We start from the raw sequence: 19640 nt of genomic DNA on the forward strand, positions 1-19640 counted from the left end.
CTGGTAAAAAAAAAAAATAGGTTATGGTATAGATCGTTGCATGTAGATTATACGAAAATCATATCAACCTGCCTTTCTTTTTCTTTTTTTTCTTTACTTATTCTGTTATTGGTGTTTGTGCACATGATATTAAGAGCTGCTGAGAATGTTTAACTCCTTGGCAATGAACAGTACTTCTATCCATGCTCTTCAGTAGGTTCTGTAAAGAAAACTATATACACTAGGCTAATACAATGATCAGGCATAACATTATGACCACTAACAGGTAAAGTGAATAACACTGATTATCTCCTCATCATGGCACCTGTTAGTGGGTCTGATATATTAGGCAGCAAGTGAACATTTTGTCCTCAAAGTTGATGTGTTAGAATACAGGAAAAAATGGACAAGTGTAAGGATTTGAGCGAGTTTGACAAGGGCCAAATTGTGATGGCTAGACAACTGGATCAGAGCATCTCCAAAACTGCAGCTCTTGTGGGGTGTTCCCGGTCTGCAGTGGTCAGTATCTATCAAAAGTGGTCCAAGGAAGGAACAGTGGTGAACTGGCAACAGGGTCATGGGCGGCCAAGGCTCATTGATGCACATGGGGAGTGAAGGCTGGCCCGTGTGATCCGATCCAACAGACAAGCTACTGTTGCTCAAATTGCTGAAGAAGTTAATGCTGGTTCTGATAGAAAGGTGTCAGAATACACAGTGTACAGCAGTTTGTTGTGTATGGGGCTACATAGTCGCAGAGCAGTCAGGGTGCCCAGGTAGTCATAATGCTGTGCCTAGAAAGGTGTCAGAATACACAGCGCACGATGGGTCAGGGCTGTTTTGGCAGCAAAAGAGGGACCAACACAATATTAGGCAGGTGGTCATAATGTTATGCCTAGTCAGTGTATGCCATAAACAGAATAATGCATACAGATAGTCTAGTACTAGCTTTGCCGTCTTCTGTCTTTGCTGGTACATGGTTGTGTAAAGGACTTGATGGTGCCACATGATGACGTCCTTGATAATAGCTTAATCCTCCACCCCCTCACTTCCTGTCGCTCTCCATGTCTCTCTCCATGTCTCTCTCTCTTTCCCTCAGGCCAAACACTATGATGGTGAGCTTCCAGAAAGGAGAGAGCGTAGGCTTGCGGCTCGCAGGGGGAAATGATGTGGGCATCTTCATTGCCGGTGTTCAGGAAGGCAGCCCTGCAGAGGAGGAGGGCCTTCGTGTCGGGGACCAGATTATGAAGGTTTAACTGCAGCCCTCATATAAAAAATACAGCCAATTGACTAAACCTGACATATCTGGCCACCAGTCAGTCCATTTCCTTAAAGCAATAAACATAAAACATCTGCATGCAAAGACAAGCTCTAGATGCATTTATTTTCCGTATAACGCATTAATAGAGTATACTTTTTCAACAACATTGTAGAAAACTGGTTGTGATTCTGACTTGCAGGTGAATAATGTAGACTTTCGAGGGATCATACGTGAGGAGGCGGTGCTCTTCCTGTTGGAGCTTCCCAAAGGAGAAAACATCACTATACTGGCACAGAGCAAAGCTGATGGTGAGACTTAGACAATGTTACACGATAATAACAATAATGTTAGCATGATTCAAGTCTAAGCATAGCAGATGGCTGCTCGGTCAGCTTATCCTTCAGGAGGAAGTGGAGGAACGTTTTCTTTACAGGAGAGCACATTAAAATAAAAAATATTCACAGTATTTTATTGCTTCCACAACTCAAATTGTAAAAAGTGTGATGAAATAGACCACATCTCACACACACACACACTGCAAACTTATGGCCTCAATTTAGAGTCTTATAGCGTCATTAAGTGCACAGATAACTTTAGGTGATTGATGTAAAAAAAGATTAAATGCAAAATAATAGGATGTACTGGATCAAATGCCTGATCAAGCTGAAGGTAGAAGCAGTAATTGTTAAATAAAAAAAAATTTGCAGTGATTAATGTGATAATAACAAAAAAGAACGCTCACGCAGCAATATAATGGCAATGTCCTAGACCTAATTCAATTAGATGTTTCATGACGCACACACAATGACCACCAGCTTGTACCCCAATGGCAGTATGAACCAGTCCTGGATTCTTGATGACTGTGTGTATGTGTAACAAGCATGTGCACTCTTCTCTTCTCTTCTCTTCTCTTCTCTTCTCTTCTCTTCTCTTCTCTTCTCTTCTCTTCTCTTCTCTTCTCTTCTCTTCTCTTCTCTTCTCTTCTCTTCTCTTCTCTTCTCTTCTCTTCTCTTCTCTTCTCTTCTCTTCTCTTCTCTTCTCTTCTCTTCTCTTCTCAACATGTTTTCAGATCGATAGCCAAATCTTCTGCAGTAAAATATTTATCAGTTATGGCTTGTGTTTCTGCCTGAATATTGCTCCCCCAGTGAAGTTGTGTGAGAAATGACTAAGCAAGCATGACAGATTTAAGAGTAGCCCAGGCTGTTTGTTTAATATCTAATCAGATGTGTAGTCACCCCTGTCTAATGCCTGTGCGGTTCATGATGAGTTATTGCATTTGGAGCCCAACCAGAGTCTTGCCCTGCCTCACAGCATCCTACCAGGATGAACAACACTGACCTTTGCTGTCAGCTCCTCCTTTCTGTTTCTTCCTCTCTCACTACATCTTTTTGCCTCCTTGCTGTGAGATGAGACCTATGAAGGTCTCGCAGACAAAAAATCCTGACCAGGGCTGCTACAGTTTAGCTTTTAGATATTTAATTACAAACCTTTCCTCTAAAGCATATGAGAGGATGATAGAGCAGTAAAAAAGAATATCATTTCAATGAAGTTGCAAACTATTCAATTTATAGTCCTGCCTTCTTGCCACTATATTGTCTTCTATGTATCTTGTATGTACTGAAGACATTATCAAATACCCTATATTGCCAAAGGTTTTGGGACACCCCTTCAAATCATTGAGTTCAGGTGTTGTTTTTCAGGAGCTGGGCTTGGCCCCTTAGTTCCAGTGAAAGGAACTCTTAATGCTTCAGCATACCAAGACATTTTGGACAATTTCATGCTCCCAACTTTGTGGGAACAGTTTAGGGATGACCCCTTCCTGTTCCAACATGACTGTATACCAGTGCACAAAGCAAGGTCCATAAAGACATGGATGAGTGAGTTTGGTGTGGAGGAACTTGACTGACCTACACAGAGTCCTGACCTCAACCTGATAGAACACTTTTGGGATGAATTAGAGCGGAGACTGCGAGCCAGACCTTCTCGTCCATCATCAGTGCCTGACCTCACAAATGCGCTTCTAGAGGAATGGTCAAAAATTCCCATAAACACACTCCTAAACCTTGTGGAAAGCCTTCCCAGAAGAGTTGAAGCTGTTATAGCTCAAAGAGCGTACCAACTCCATATTAAATTCATGTGCATGTAAAGGCAGACATCCCAAAACTTTGTGTACATTAAGGGTCTCTGAATTTTAACATTTTAAACACAAAATATTAGTTCATTGCAGCTTAGAGAGACCCATTGGATGTTGCTGTGTCTGATGTCTGAGCTTAAGAAACGTTAAGAAACATTGAAAGATTTTCTTCAAAGGTGTTACTAACACTAACACATCAATGTTTAAGATCCTATATTTTATTTTGTAGTCACTGACTGTCCACCAAAATATAAAAAAATTTGTAAACCGAAGTGTATAAAAGTGCCTCTATTTGTGTCCTAGTTTACGAAGACATCCTCGTGTCAGGACGAGGAGACTCCTTCTTTATACGTACGCACTTTGACTATGAAAAGGAACAGCCGCAGTGCCTGGCCTTTTCCCGAGGGGACATCTTCAAAGTGGTGGACACTCTGTATGACGGCAAGCTGGGAAACTGGCTGGCTATCCGTGTAGGCAAAGACAGCCAGCTGCTGGAGAAAGGCATCATTCCTAACAAGAGCAGGTGAGCCATGTGGTGGAAAGACACACAGACTGGAATGCATTTTCTAATAATTAGGTTTACCCACTCACACTTTCCTTCTCCCTGTCTCTCCCTCTTGCAGAGCTGAGCAAATGACTAATGTCCAGCACACTCCTAAAACCTCCAGCAGTGACAGAGCTGACTTCTGGAGACTCCGTGGCCAGAGAGCTGCTAAGAAGAAGGACTTGCGCAAAAACCGAGAAGAAATGAGCCTCGTGTCTACTCGCTTCCCCGCCTACGAACGGGTGGTGCTCAGAGAGGGTAGGATTCTCAGAGACAGACAGAAAGTGAGGCAGCCGTAATGAAACAGAGACACGTGTTAAAAGTAGAATACCCGAATGTGTGAATAGCTCACAGGTCTGTGGAAAATAATTAAACTGTGAAAGACTGGTACAGCGTGGCATTTGTGAGACAGTGGGTGCAGGAGCTGGTGCCGATTAAACATTTAACAGCCTCGTTACAGCCAGAAACGTTCACGGACAAACCCTGAGGGCAGAACTGATGCATAGAGCGTGTCTCAGTCTCCGCATGAACAATATGCTAATGCAGGCAGTGAGAGAGAGAGAGAGAGAGAGAGAATGATTTATTTAAGATTGAGATCTACACGTAACTGCCTAGCACAAATTAACAACATAAAAAGTATACCCAAACTGAATTTAGCATGATTTATTTGCAGGTATTAGTAATGAAAAGAAACTTTATTTGCCAAGAGCTTAGCATCACATTGGTTCCTCTGAGCAGTCGCTTTGTTGCTTTACTCGAGTCTGCTTGATTTTTCCATTCCAAAAGAAAAATTCTACTTTCTACAAACTGAATTTTTCGGCTCTCATTGTGACAGCTAACTATTTGCTTTCAGCCGGTCTGTACTGTCAGAGTTATTTTCACGATAACTAACTTTCAAAGGCTTTGAAATAAAGTTGTTGTAATTGTTGTTAGTTAGCTTTAGGTAACTTTTCAGAGTGATGAATTTGAAAACGTATTTCAATGATAAAACAGTGGATTTATTTAGATGAGGTTCTGGTTTAACAGAGAGTCCTACTTTACCATGTATAGAGTTCAGGTCTATAATGTTTTATAATGCTTTTTTATTTCTCTAACCTCGCTGTGTCTGTTCCTTAGCTGGTTTCAGGAGGCCTGTGGTTCTGTTTGGTCCTATAGCTGACGCTGCTAGTCATAAACTGGCCACCGAGCTGCCGGATGAGTTCGTCGTTGCCAGTGAGTAGAGACACGTCGAGTTATATTATCTAAAATCTAAGCAGAAGCCTGAAATGAAGAAAATTTCCAAATCCACTGTATAACAAAAATTGCAATATGATTAAAAGAGGTGTTTATTACAGGTCTATAAACATTTTTAACATTACAAACTGCATCTTTAAGTTGAAGGGAAAAATCTCTCCCAGAAATATTTCATACGTAAGAATTTATTTCACTCGATGTTGAAATAAGCTTTGGGTATCTTTGGGTAGTTATTTTTAGATATGGAAAATTATTTACATCATGTCTATCATTTACTCTCTTCGGTGACGTCTGCCCATTAGAAACAGAGCCTAAAGATGCAGGGTCCGAGAAGTCTTCCGGCGTGGTGCGTCTCAACACCATCCGACAGATCATTGAGCAGGTAATACACATATCTAACTTATACACGGTGAACCTTGCACCACATGTACCTTACCTTAAACAAAACTGGGCATAAAAGTCATGCTTTTTTAAAAATTGCATTTTTCTATACAGATTTCAAAAAGAATTTTGTTTAACATTATTAGATCCAAATATTAGTTAGTTCTGTCACTTTTTTCACTGGTTGCTGCTCTCCCCAGGATAAACATGCTCTTCTGGACGTGACCCCCAAGGCTGTGGACACACTAAACTACACACAGTGGTACCCCATTGTCATCTTCTTTAATCCAGACAGTAAGGCGGGGGTGAAGACCATAAGGCAGAGGATCATCCCAAACTCAAACCGCAGTGCCCGCAAACTCTATGACCAGGCCATGAAGCTCAGGAAATCCTGCTCACACCTCTTCACCGGTGAGTCCAGTGTGTGTATGTGTGTGTGTGTGTGAGAGAGAAAAATTATTTCCAGATCAGCCATAACTTTATGAGCAGTGACAGGTGAAGTGAATAACGCTGATTATCTCCTAATCATGGCACCTGTTAGTGGGTGGGATATATTAGGCAGCAAGTGAACATTTTGTCCTCAAAGTTGATGTAAAGATAGAAGCAGGAAAAATGGACAAGTATAAGGATTTGAGCGAGTTTGACAAGGGCCAAATTGTGATGGCTAGACCACTGGATCAGAGCGTCTCCAAAACTGCAGCTCTTCTGGGGTGTTCCCGGTCTGCAGTGGTCAGTATCTATCAAAAGTGGTCCAAGGAAGGAACAGTGGTGAACCGGTGACAGGGTCATGGGCGGCTAAGGCTCATTGATGCACGTGGGGAGCAAAGGCTGGCCCGTGTGATCTGATCCAACAGATGAGCTACTGTTGCTCAAACTGCTGAAAAAGTTATTGCTGCTTTTGATAGAAAGGTGTCATCACAGTTTGTTGCGTATGGGGCTGTATAGCCGCAGACCAGTCATGGTGCCCAGGTACTGTAGTCATAATGTTATGCCTGGTCAAGGTATAACCATTACTTATAATAATCAGGAATAACAGAACGCTGTAATAGGAAAATAATAATTAACTAGGATGCCACAGCAATATGTAAACAATTACATGTCTATAATTTATTAAAGATTTACAGGTCAGAAAGATTACTGCCTGTTATCATGTGGTAGCTTAGTGGTTAAAGTGTTGGACTACTGATTGGAAGGTTGTAAGATTGAGTTCCAGGTCCACCAAGCTGACACTTCCTGTGCCTCAGAGCAAAGTTAATAAGTTAAAATTAAAATGCAGCTAGTCATGTTAAGAAGAAACCAGAAACTTTAAAGCTCTCTATTTTGAAGACATTCCAGCGTCAGTGGAAAATTCCTGAACTTAGTTACATCTTTACTGTTACACTGACCGTGGAGACTCCTTAAAAAATTAAGGAATGCCTCCTCACAGAAAGCATTTTTTTTTTTTTTTAGACATAAGTGCTATACTGGTCCCTGTGTAAGCTGCTACTGAAATGATCACGTTAATAAACCTGTGGTTAGAATTATATGTCACAGCCGCTTCTGACCAATCGGAAGCAGGAGTAAACAATTCTGTACGTTTTATTACAGCAAAAAAAAGTACAATGCAGGTAATATTTAAGTGAAGTAGACTTTATTTGGTACACATCCATCCTTGGGAGGTTGCGGTCAGAGTGCAGGGTCAGCCATGATGCAGTGCCCCAGGAGCAAGAGGGTTGAGGGCTTTGCTCAAGGGCCCAATAGGCAGCATTGGGGCTTGAACCCCAATCTTCTGATGAACAACACAGAGCATTAACCACTTGAGCTGCCACTGCCGCAATCTACTGAACAAACTTAACCTCCATTTGAGATCATTCTATGCGCAGAATGCTTCAGAAGAAGCTAGTGTTTTTAGCAGTGAGTGGAGAAACAGTTAACTAAATAGGTCAGTAGATGAACCTGCTGAACAAGGTGCTTAGATTGAAATGTCTTGATTTCTCTCTCTCTCTCTCGTTTCTTTACTGTATTAGTTGTTATTGATCTGAACGCAGCCAACGATGCATGGTACGGCAGTGTGAAAGACTGCATTCGGCAGCAGCAGACCCAGGCAGTATGGGTCTCGGAGGGAAAGGTAAACCCCAGACACTGTATTTCTCCATCATCATCATCCAGTTCTCTGTCTTATACTTTCAGTATCCCTTCCTTCATCCTTCCAAACTTTATTCCATTATCTCTAATCAGTATATTTTCTATCACTGCATGCCTTTTCTTCTCACTATTGATTCGTTAGTCATATTAGACCTCTTTTGTTTCTTTCTGTGCTGTTTACTGTTCATCATTCTTTGATTGTTCTCTACAGCTTTGTTTTTGTTTTTGTTTTTGTTTGTGTGTGTGTGTGTGTGTGTGTGCGCATGTGGCTTTTTTTTTTTTCCCGATCCTGTCTGTACCCAAGATCCATCATGTGTCTCTTTTAGCTGGACGGGACGGCTGATGGAGACCTTGATCTCCACGACGACCGTATGTCGTATCTATCGGCGATGAGCGCTGACTATCTGAGTATGGACATCCGTGTGACCAGCGACTACGATGACACAGCTGACGAAGGAGGAGCCTATACGGATAACGAGCCTGAAGAAACGCTGGAGCGTCAGCGAGTGTCAGCCATCAGCAGATCCTCTGAGCCGGTCATGCCAGAGGAGGTCAGAGAGTTTACACACAGACACACAGATACACACACACACACAAACACACACACACAGAATACATACACAAATGGAAAATTATCATCTGATACTCTGAGGCAGATTAAACAACGGAAACACCACACACACACACACACACAAACAGCTATTATGACTGTCTAGTCAGTGTTGTATTAAACTGACTCAAATATACAAACACCTCCCTTCAGATAAAACAAATAATATAGTCACAAATATTAGACACACACACACACACATACATCCCTCACAGACACACTATCAGTTTCAGGGCGTTTCTCTAATGGTCTGTGCACATTGTTATAAGCATTATGATCATGAACTTCTTTGCATACATCAAATACATATCTTACGTATGTTAAAATTGGTCAATGCACAAAGTTATGTATGTTAACACAGTCTCTTCTGCCCCCTACTGTTTCATATATGGAATCACAACAATCCCAACTGACAGCTAAAATATTCTTTGCCTATAAAAGTACAGAAAAACCCATAGCATTAACCTTTTAATGCTATGAGTAAGACAGTTTGTAGTGATTGTTTGTGGTAACGCTTCATGTTACCATTTGACTTGCGCCATGGATTCTGGACGGATGGTTCAACATGTCTTGAGTTTGAGGCAGGGAGAGTATAATATAAAAGAGAATATAAAATAACATGAAAAACCTGTCTGATAATCTGAAACTCCTTACTTTATAAGATAATGTCCTTATCCATGTAGTAGCCTTTAGTCTGACGAACTACTTTCAATTAAATAATTGATATAATTTTTTTTTTTCAAGCGGTCAGGTTAGCCCAGTGAAAGAAATTTGCTGGGTCTGAATTTGGACCATAGTTAATGACCCATGTACTGTGCCCAACGGTCATCATTTGTGTGTGTGAGAGAGAGAGAGACAGTCCAGATGTGTAACCTTATAAACTAATATAGACCATCCCTGAGAGTGTGCGATCTTATGCTTGCCCTGCAGATCCTCAGGAAGTCCAGCCCAGAGATCCGCTTCAACTCCCGCATGGGCGTGGTGAGCAGAGAGTCGCCGGTTGAAACCAGCCCTCCTGTAATGTCCACCTTCCTCCCTGAGCCACCCAAGGTCAGCCGTTCAGCCAGCCCTGCAGTCATCCAGGTGTGACGTGTGTCCCTAAGAGCCAGTACACCCAAAAGGAATATAGAGCAATATGTGTTGTAGTGTAAACCTACAACAAAAATAAAAGTTCACGTTGTTCAAACATAAAGATGGTAAATAAATGTAATATATGCTATGATATAAGACTCCATGAAGGTCAGATGCTGGTTAAAAGGCTTTAGAGTATTTAGCAAATTAACGGTATTATATCTGATTCTTTTTCGAATGTGGAAATGTTCCTGTTGGTTAGAAAAGAGTTGACTGACGTGACTTGACCTTTTTTTTTTGTCAGGTGAAACCATTGGCTCAAGCTGAGGCCCCACATGGACACTTCAACCAAGCACGAGATCAAAATGCCAGCAACCCTGCCAGCATCGAGCACCATCACGTCCAAAACTCGCCCAGCATCACCAAACCTCTCCCACCTCCTGTAGCGCTGAAGCCCACTTCTGTGCCTCGAGGCCCTAGAGGTCTGTTGGACAGCCCAGTCAAGGACCGGGAACCTCCAGAGAAGAGCCCTGAGGACCCTTCCCAAAAATCTTTTCTGGGCAAGCTGAAAGCGTTTGAGAAGATGGACCAATCCGCAAGAGCACAAAGGCTTCTGGAGCTACAGCAGGCTCAGGAAGCCAGGGTAATGAGCATGTCTGATAGTGTGTGAAATACATTTGATGTTAAAAAATTGAATTAAAATATGAAACACTAATAATACTCTGTTTCTTAGTTGGAGATTGCTCAGAAGCTCCCAGACATCTATGCCGTCCCCATAAAATCCCCGAAACTGGACCACAGCAGACCACAGCCTATTGGGTAAGAGCGCTATTTCCCCTCAGGAGTAAGAAATGTTTCCATGACCCAAAAAAAGAAACCTGCTTGGGGACAGAAGCATCATGTCCACTCATTCCAGTGCCTGTCCCTGATTCAGAGGCAACAGTCAGTAAGAGAAGCATAAATAGATACTAGTGGACGGTTGTAAGCGTGTTTATCATTGGAGAACAATTGACACTGACACTGACCAAGTGTCCAGCTGCCATGATCTATCAACCATAATTAGTTATTCCTCCATTGTCTGCAGTATCACTGTAAATAGTTGAAGTCCAGCCCCTGACCATCTCCTATTAGAGGACATTCTGTGACGGTGGGCAACTTTTCCCCCCGAACCATCCATGTATGTTTTCAACCTCTTTGCCTGGCATCGTTGACCGATGCAAAAAAAGTCACAGTGATTGCGCCACGTCTAACCCCGTATCTCTGTGCACAGATCCAGCGCGAGGCCGGAACCTCAGACTCCTCCCTCCAAAGTGCCCTACTCAGACAGCATTTCAGCCTGCCTCAGCAAAGAGGACGCGAGTGAGGAAGAGTACCGGCGACAGTCAGCAGACCCGACCAAACACGGCTACTATCATAACACACAAGAATATCAGGACACAGAGCTGTAGGGCTCGTCTGCTAGAGCTCCACACACTGTTCCACCATTCCACCACCAGGGCTTCCAAACAGCTGCTCACGCCCAAGCCTTTCTGCTTATTTTTTATTTTTTCCTGATCTTTTATAATTTCAGATTTAATTCCATGTGGACAAGATGGCATATTTGTTAAAAACAAAACAAAACAAAACATATATTTCTATATATTTATGCCATTCATTTTTGTCCTTTGTGTGGAAGGAAGGAGCCACTTTTTTCTTGCCTATGCAACCGTTTTGTTTTTTCTTTCTTTCTTTATTTCCTTTTTTCAGAGCTACTGAAACTTCTTGCCATGACTCTTTGTCTTTTGCTACATGACAACCTAAAGTCTGGCGTGTGCAACAGGCCAGCTATTTTGTTACAGTTTATTTTGTATGCCCAATGAAGCAAAATGCCTGCAGAATGGTCTGAAAAGGCCACTCTTTGGAGTGTACACTTCTCAGCCTTTGCATTCCGTCATTTCTGATCATGTGAGTGTATGATTATATGACACAATACACTGGATTTTGTTACAATGTTTTGAAGTGCCTTTTACTTTCTGACTAATACGGAGGTGTGGGGACTTGACAATCCAGACCGCTGGACAATAAATATTATTCTGCTGCTCACAAGCTTCAAGGGCAAACAGGGAAAAGATGACACCAAAACCCTTAATACTGTAATAATGTTCACCTGCCACCCCTGTCTTTACTGCTAGCAACAGCCAGGAGTAATGGAGTCTGTTCAGAGTCGTGTTTCCCACATCCTGGCTCAGGTTTGTGTGTGTGCATGTGTGTATGTGTGAGTGTGTGAGAGAGAGAGAGAGAGAGAGTTTGTCTACTGTGTTTGCTATATGTTGCTATACGTTATTTTATTCCTCACGGCATTTCATTTTGTTTTCTAGACTTCGTTCTGTGTTGGTCTGCTGTACCTTCACATGTTGGTTGAAAAGTGCTTTTATAATTCATGAACAATGTTTTGATGGCCTCCAGTTTGTGTACATATACAGTAAATGCGTGCACTGACTGGACTTTAACACCAAATAAAACAACTCTACTGACATACAGCTGCTAGAATCTTGATTTCTTTTTAAATAAATAAATAAATAAATGTATATATCTAAACGATTACCTAAAATCGAGCACCAGGCCTGGCTAGAATAGATGAGCCAAGCCTCTTCTCTGTTATAGAAAACAATACATAAAAATAAGGCTCAGTTGGTTTAGATTGGATGGTTTAAAGTAAAGTACAAGAGCACAAGTACTGGTTGTAAGTAAGAATACACGACGTACACTATGGCTAATATTTTAAGCCTGTTTTAATGACAAATCTATAATGAGAGCCAAGCAGTTCAGTGTGTTTGTGCCAATTGTGGAAAGTAAGTCTATTTTAAGTGGAAAAAATTCATTGAAAAAGGCCTCACTTTTGATTAGATAGCACACGACATACATTTGTCCAGAAATCAATATTAACACAGTTCTTTTAGCTATATGACTTCACTGTAGATCCTCCTGCCTTTGATTAAGCATCAGTAAGAGTTCAGTTTGAAGCTGAAAGCAATCACTTAATACCAAGTGTTTTTGGGTTTTTAAAAAATCCCATGTTGAATTAATTGAATTGCTATTCTATAGCTTTCCTTGGGCATTAACAGTGAGTAGAGTGGTCAAAAAGCTCAAGAAGTTGTAGCTTAGTGGTTAAGGTGCTGAACTACTGATCAGATGGTTTTGAGATTGAATCCCAGGACCACCACACTGCTACTGCTGGGCCCCTGAGCAAGGCCCTTAACTCTGAGTTGTGTAAATGAGATAAATGTAAGTTGCTCTGGATAAAGGTGTCTGCCAAATGCTGTAAATGTAGCAATCAGACACATACTGTTAGGTCTTTTAAGTTAGCTTCAGGATAACAGAAATGAACACAAACTTTCACAGAATTGTTTTCAAGATACATTGTATGTTGTTCTTTTAGCTGCTCCCTATTTGGCGTCACCACAGGGGATCATTTGGTCCGCATGTTTCGATTTGGCACAGGTTTTATGCCGGATGCCTTTCCTGATGCAACCCTCCATTTAACACGGGCTTGGGACTGGGACTGAGAGTTAACTCTTCAGTGGCTGGGTTAGCTCCCTGCTCGGGAATCGAACCCGGGCCGCAGCAATGAGAGCTTGGGAACCTGCCGCTGGACCACCAGGAGGCTTCAAGATATGATGTATAACGTCATCAAAACACGCATTCTGCCAAAACCCTCTTCGATTCACGTGTGTTAAACATGAGTACATGAGTAAATATTTTTATATGAAATATTTCATATATGACTTAACTGGTAAGAGTCATGTGCTTACAAATTCACCAATTCAAGTAGTTTTCCAACAAAAAGCTCAAAAATCTCCAAGCTGCTCTGGAAATTTTGAGGCCAGAGCAAAATCAAGCATTTCTGGCTGAAAAACAAAACCTCCGAGAGGAACTGACGTTTAAGGATTGTTTCTAAACATGCTCATTTTTTACTATTACTCTGGATAATACTAGAGCCGTAATGCAGCAGAGCTACACATTCCTCCACTGTGCGGCCTATCAATCCGATGTAATAAAGTGTGTTTTGTATACACGTTAACTTCATTAAAATGCATTTTATTCATCACAGGCCAAAACAATGAGACTCAAATTGTGTTAGTGTCTGTTCGATCGTTTCCTGCGGTGTGGTATAAATGATGGAAGATGATTCTGTCTTGCCGCACATTGACGGAATTTGGCCTGGTGATTCGGCTTTTCTCCAGCGACGTGTTGAAGCCGTTATCTCGAAATGTTCCACTTTTCAGGATGTGGTCTGAAAACTGGTGCCGACTTCCATAAAAGGAGGTCTGAAATAACAGATAAGTGATGGAGCAGTGCGACAAGACACATTTGATTAGAATTAGGACCCAAAAATGTTAGAGTACTCTCAGGAGAGTTACCGGCATTTCATGAACTGTAGGATTTTTGCTGCCGTATGTCTGGCTGGTTGTTTGGTACAGTGGGTGGACCGCCTTCTTACTGCAATGGAAGAAGAGAGAGTTATAAACTTTAGGCTGTTTTATTCCCCCTCGATTCCCACCCACTAATAGCTAGCTCTTGCTTATCACACCCCATCTACCAACTAGCTTCCGGGAACCCTGAGGGTCAGGACGTACACAGATCACAGGGCTTCTGAGCACACCCTTTTCCACACACATGAGCCTCACAGACAAACACGATTGGCTAGAGTTACTCTGATTGACAGGGAAGAGTGTTAAGCTCCTCCCACTTAGACACCAGTACCAGTTTTGCTCAATTTGACTCCTGGCTATTATCAGGACCTGACCAGTGTTGGTAATTGCTTTTCTATTGTGCTGTTTGGGAGCCCAAAAATCAAGTCAAGTCAAGAAGCTATTATTGTCATTTCAACCATATATAGATGACAACCAGTATACATTCTGTATATTATGTTATACGGTGCAATGTGCAAAATAGGAGAACAACAAAGAGGGTTCTGGTAAACATAGACACTTCTGTAATAGCAGCCGTTGGTGGTAGATTGAAATGTGTGCAAAAAACAGCATGTAATCAATTATAATACAGGTGGCGCTATTGACAGAGATGAATATTGAATTGAATTGAGTGTTTGAGTATTTGACAAAGAACCAGATGAAATGAGATGCAGATACATCAGACTTTCTTAGGCTTAATATACTATTAGACAGTACGGTATACACCAATCAGCCATAACATTATGACCACTGACAGCTGCAGTGAATAAGACTGATGATCTCCTCATCATGGCACCTGTTAGTGGGTCTGATATATTAGCCAGCAAGTGAACATTTTGTCCTCAAAGTTGATGTGTTAGAAGCAGGAAAAATGGGCAAGCGTAAGAATTTGAGCGAGTTTGACAAGGACCAAATTGTGTTGGCTAGACGACTGGATCAGAGCATCTCCAAAACTGCAGCTCTTGTGTGCTCTAGTGGTCAGTATCTATTTAAGTTGTTTTGTTTTTTTTTACATGATTTATATTATTTGACGTTTCCATTTTTTACAAATAGGACACGATACATCATTTTTCAGAAGGCATTTTTTCACATGAATCATTGTTTTTCATTTTGTGGTCACATTATGACACTTGAATTTCAGGGTCCAACATGGTGAAATGTACCTAACATGAATTACTCATACAATCCCATTTGAAAAACATCTCTCCATCTCTCTCTCTCTCTATGAATGGATTTTCATCAAGATCAAGAATCATGAACACTAACAATAAAGAATAAAGTCAGTGCTATAGTTAATCCTTGTGTGCGTTTGAGGCTGGATAAACCACTGGATTGCAGGATGAGCGGCTTGGTCCTACCTCAGCAAAACAATTCTGTATGCTGGAGTAATCAGACACACATTAAAAAAAAAAGGGTTTCTTTTTCTCCCTACCTAGAAGCAAGTGTTCATGTAAATTTGAACACTTTCTTCCACTTTCGTAATAGTAGCTAACAACAGGCCGTTACAATTACATTCCTCTGCCTAAAATGTTGGTCAAATTCTACTGAGAAATATTGCAAACTTAAAGAGAGTGAAAGATTTCCCAGTTAATATGATGTAATTGATTAATATTGGTTAAAATCCATCCATTTTCTATACCCGCTTTATTCCTAATTAGGGTCACGGGGATCTGCTGGAGCCTATCCCAGCACACGTTGGGTGAAACAGATCGCCAGTCCATCACAGGGCTATACATATAGACAGACAACCACACTCACTCCTATGGGTGAAACTTTAGATAAAGTTTTAGATAAATAATAAAACTTTCTTTCCTAATGTACGTCTTTGGTCTGTGGGAGGAAACCGGAGTACCCAGAGTAAACCCACGCAAGCACAGGGAGAACCCAGGACCTTCTTGCTGTAAGGGAAACAGTGCTAACCACTAAGCCACCGTGCTGCCCATGTTGGTTGAAATATTTTGGATAAAGTTTTAGAATAAATAATAAAACTTTCTTTCCACATGAAAACATGACCTTAGCATAAAGTCATCAGTTAAAATCGTTGTGTACTTGATTAGATTTAAAAGTGGCAAATTTGTCTTTTATTATGTGAGACTCATTATCTATACTTCTTAGTATATTATTCTATAAATATATATATTATTCTATATACTATATATAAGTATAACTTTACCAGTAATTTTTACACATATCTATGTACACCAATAAGGCATAATATTATGACTACCTGCCTAATATTGTGCTAGTCCCCCCTTTTGCTGCCAAAACAGCCCTGACCCATCGAGGCATGGCCTCTACTAGATCCCTGAAGGTGTGCTGTGGTATCTGCCACCAAGATGTTAGCAGCTTACAGGACTTAAAGGATACTTTTGATAGATACTGACCACTGCAGACACCCCGCAAGAACTGCAGTTTTGGAGATCCGGTCGTCTAGCCATCACAATTTGGCCCTTCGTCAAACTCGCTCAAATCCTTACTCTTGCCCATTTTTTCCTGCTTCTAACACATCAACTTTGAGGACAAAATGTTCACTTACTGCCTAATATATCCCACCCACTAACAAGTGTCATGATGAGGAGATGATCAGGCACCTGTCACTGGTCATAATGTTATGCCTGATCGGTATATATAGCTCGGTAAACTTGATAAGATCATTCAGCTCACCTGTAACCTTTAAAGCAGTCAGGATTGTCGAAACGTTTCGGCAGATTTTCATTCACCCTGTAAACCTCGCTTGTTTTCAGGTTGGTGTTTTTATCCGGCTGCTTCTGGTCCATGTTTATCCCCGAATCTAAACATTCAGCGTCCATGTTTATTCTTAAATTAGTCGCTAATTAAAGTGCAGAGCGGCGCGGCTTTATTTTCTCTCCTGGTTGCCATCAACGGTGTAACCAAGTGACGTCATAACCGCTTAGTACGGGATACTGCATACTAGCGTACTAAGTAGTATTCCAAAAGAGTGCGCTGTTTACTGTCACAGCATACTGTTTAGTGCGGGAGGATTAAGTATGCAGGGGCGTTTTTCTTATTTTCCCTGCAGTTCATTTTTCGCATATTTATTGTGTTTTAATGATAAGCTGCTGGGATCAGTTTCATTTAGTTAAATATATAAATAACACAAATTAAAGGCAAGAACATATTAGTAAGGTTATTTGTTGTATATTTGTATATTTTCTTTTTTATCAATGCAGAACCCAGTAATAATAAGACTAATCCACAGAATAACAGAGAAAAAACAAATAAATTCATATAAAAAAAATATGCAGGAATAATTCAGAATGAAATAACTCTAAAACATTCCAAATAATTAATGATTAAATATTTATTAAAATACAAACGTACCTGAATCAGGAAAGAAAAAAGGTGTGTAGGCAGAAACGTTTAATATTTAGACACTGTCACATAATAATAATAATAATAATAATAATAATAATAATAATAATAATAATATATGATTCTGTATTGAAATGAAGCTCTATCTTGCACTTTACCTCTCACCTGCAAACAAAACTGAACAGAAAACCCACAATCCTTATGTCTCAACATCAGAAACTATTTCTCCCATATCATGTTATTTCATGCACTCCTTCATTAAAAACATGCTTACATATGCAAACAGTAAAAAAATCACAGGTGAACTGCAGGCTGATGGACTTCATGATGCTCTTATGCTTATCCTGGACTCCAGGGCTGTAGCTGTAGTGTAGGGTAGCTTAATGCCTGCCACAGTGCATTATTACTCACGGTACGAGTTTGAGGCAGGCCTAGCGCGTACCAAAAGTAATAATGAGCTGGGAAGCAGGCCAGTTTCTCTGATATTAGTTCACTCTGCAATTGATCAGGGACGCCCTGTTACCAAAAAAGAAAAGAACAAATGGTACAAATCAGAAAAATGCTTCTCAGCCAATAATAGTATAATAATAATTGCCCAGTGCCCAGTGTTTCTGAGAATCATCTAACGGATGATATATTATTATTATTATTATTATTATTATTATTATTATTATTATTAATTCCTATCTTTAAAAATAACATTAAAATCTTTGCATTTCTATATTTGTACAGCATATGTGATATTTGTTCCGAAGAAAATAAATATTCCTGAACATGAAAAACAATGTAAATGCAAATGTGATGTATAAAGTATTTAAAAAAAAAGAAGAAGAAGATAAAAACAATAGCTAATAAAATGAATTAAAAAGCGCAGGGAATTTAGTGTACAGTATTAAAAGCGGCCACGAGGAGGCGCTCCCGAGCGGAAACTGAGTTAGTGCGTTAAAGTTAAGCGCTGTCAAACTTTCCGCCCCAAACTTACACTGTGTTAGATAAACGATCTCTACTTAGTGTTTAAAATGACGTCATTGTAAGCGAAACGTTCAAAACCTCCCCAAAATATCGCTTATTATTATTATTATTATTATATACTACTATTATTATATACTATTATAAATCATGGGTTTCTTTTAAGCAGGTCACTACGGTTTCGTCTCAGCCGAGAGCTTTCCACTCACTACACTGTGAGAAATAAACTCCCAGTAAGCTACTTTACCTGGTCCAGCTGGTTAAGGTCCGAAACCAGTGACGCTGTAAAGCTGAATGAGTCCCGCTACAACCCGCTGGAGGTCTGAAGGAATGGTGTGAGGTTCTGGTGTGAGCTCTGTCCCTGTAGCTGGACTGCAGAAAAATGAGACGCCTTTCCCAACGATGAGCTGCTTTTTATTCTGCCTTCCTGTGGAAGCTGGGAATCGGACGGTCATTCCCAAACCGGAATTCCTGTGTGTGTTTGGGACTGATAAAACCGCTGTGGAGAACAGGCTCCATCCTGCCTGAAGCACCTCACTCACAGTTTTAATCCACACTGTGTGTGTGTGTGTGTGGGGGGGGGGGGGTATAAAACAGCCCTCTCTCACACTTAAAGGAAGATTTCTAAGAATTTCTTTTCTGAAATGATTTGTAGGCATTTTTTCTTCTTCTTAAACACAGGCTTGAACCTACTACAGAGAAAATACCTCCAGAAAAAGGGCCAAGGGCTCCAGTCTTTGCTTCTTATTATTATTAATACTTATTACTACTTTTTTTTTATTGATTTCACACTCTTCACACTTTCTTTTGCACATGTAGAATTCATAAAAAGTCGAACTGAATTTATAGCTCAAGCAGTTAGACATGTAAGGAGTTAAAGACATGGCCGAGGGTTGCTTTATTAAAGAACGAAACGTAATGCATTTCTTTTGTTTATAGTTACATTAAATGTTGTGGAACATCCATGAAACAAGTTAGCTCCTCTTATCACGTATGTCTGAGCAGCTGTAAACAATCATTTCCTCACTAACCCATCTTTTTTCTGTCTTGAAGTTAAGAAGATGGACAAAAAAAAGACATGAAACTTGTACTGAGACTCCTTCCATAAATGTTGATGTTTAATTACAGAAAGCTTTACCATATCAGTTATATGTCTTATCCTGTGAGTGAACTGATGCTATAAACACCGATCAGGCATAACATTATGACCACCTGCATAATATTGTGTTGACCCGTCTTTGTCTTTGACCCGTCATGCACTGTGTATTCTGACACCTGTCTGTCAGAGCCAGCATTAACTTCTTCAGCAGTTTGAGCAACAGTAGCTCGTCTGTTGGATCGGATCACACGGGCCAGCCTTCGCTCCCCATGTGCATCAATGAGCCTTGGCTGTTCATGACCCTGTCGCCGGGTCACCACTGTTCCTTCCTTGGAACACTTTTGATAGATACTGACCACTGCAGAGTGGGAACACCCCACAAGAGCTGCAGTTTTGGAGATTCAGTCATCTAGCCATCACAATTTGGCCCTTGTCAAACTCACTCAAATCCTTA

At 40.7% G+C, this 19640-nt stretch overlaps 2 protein-coding genes across 4 annotated transcripts in view; one reads left to right on the plus strand and one right to left on the minus strand.

Annotated features, from left to right (window-relative positions):
- Positions 1–11853, plus strand: part of LOC131352694 (tight junction protein ZO-2) — a 52777-nt gene extending 40924 nt beyond the window's left edge. For 2 of the 3 annotated variants that reach the window (XM_058388993.1, XM_058388995.1), the window contains exons 11-23: positions 1076–1226; positions 1437–1545; positions 3675–3894; positions 3995–4173; positions 5032–5127; positions 5451–5530; positions 5730–5940; positions 7536–7636; positions 7980–8204; positions 9194–9346; positions 9639–9977; positions 10068–10153; positions 10605–11853. In XM_058388993.1, the coding sequence (XP_058244976.1) occupies positions 1076–1226; positions 1437–1545; positions 3675–3894; positions 3995–4173; positions 5032–5127; positions 5451–5530; positions 5730–5940; positions 7536–7636; positions 7980–8204; positions 9194–9346; positions 9639–9977; positions 10068–10153; positions 10605–10782 (2128 nt within the window). In that variant the 3' untranslated portion in view covers positions 10783–11853. The remainder of the gene's footprint in view (positions 1–1075; positions 1227–1436; positions 1546–3674; positions 3895–3994; positions 4174–5031; positions 5128–5450; positions 5531–5729; positions 5941–7535; positions 7637–7979; positions 8205–9193; positions 9347–9638; positions 9978–10067; positions 10154–10604) is intronic. The other variant, XM_058388994.1, reaches the window with a different exon arrangement.
- Positions 11854–12006: 153 nt separating this feature from the next.
- On the minus strand, positions 12007–18477 carry pierce1 (piercer of microtubule wall 1). Its single transcript, XM_058388996.1, has 4 exons — positions 18335–18477; positions 16450–17634; positions 13735–13813; positions 12007–13641 (listed from the first exon to the last, which is right to left on the minus strand). Exons 2-4 carry the CDS (start codon positions 16593–16595, stop codon positions 13441–13443), a joined length of 426 nt encoding a protein of 141 aa, XP_058244979.1. The 5' UTR covers positions 16596–17634; positions 18335–18477; the 3' UTR covers positions 12007–13440.
- Between the last annotated feature and the right edge of the window lie 1163 nt (positions 18478–19640).

Source organism: Hemibagrus wyckioides, linkage group LG05 (assembly GCF_019097595.1).
Source record: "Hemibagrus wyckioides isolate EC202008001 linkage group LG05, SWU_Hwy_1.0, whole genome shotgun sequence".
Lineage (NCBI taxonomy): Eukaryota > Metazoa > Chordata > Actinopteri > Siluriformes > Bagridae > Hemibagrus > Hemibagrus wyckioides.

What these genes read in the sequence shown, in the direction of transcription:
- pierce1 (XM_058388996.1), bottom strand. Translation starts at nt 16,595, where the DNA reads ATGGACGCTGAATGTTTAGATTCGGGGATAAACATGGACCAGAAGCAG. An exon ending in GACTGCTTTAAAGGTTACAG is followed by an intron (nt 13,814 to 16,449) that starts GTGAGCTGAATG and finishes CTTCCATTGCAG; the next exon opens with TAAGAAGGCGGTCCACCCAC. An exon ending in CTACAGTTCATGAAATGCCG is followed by an intron (nt 13,642 to 13,734) that starts GTAACTCTCCTG and finishes CTGTTATTTCAG; the next exon opens with ACCTCCTTTTATGGAAGTCG.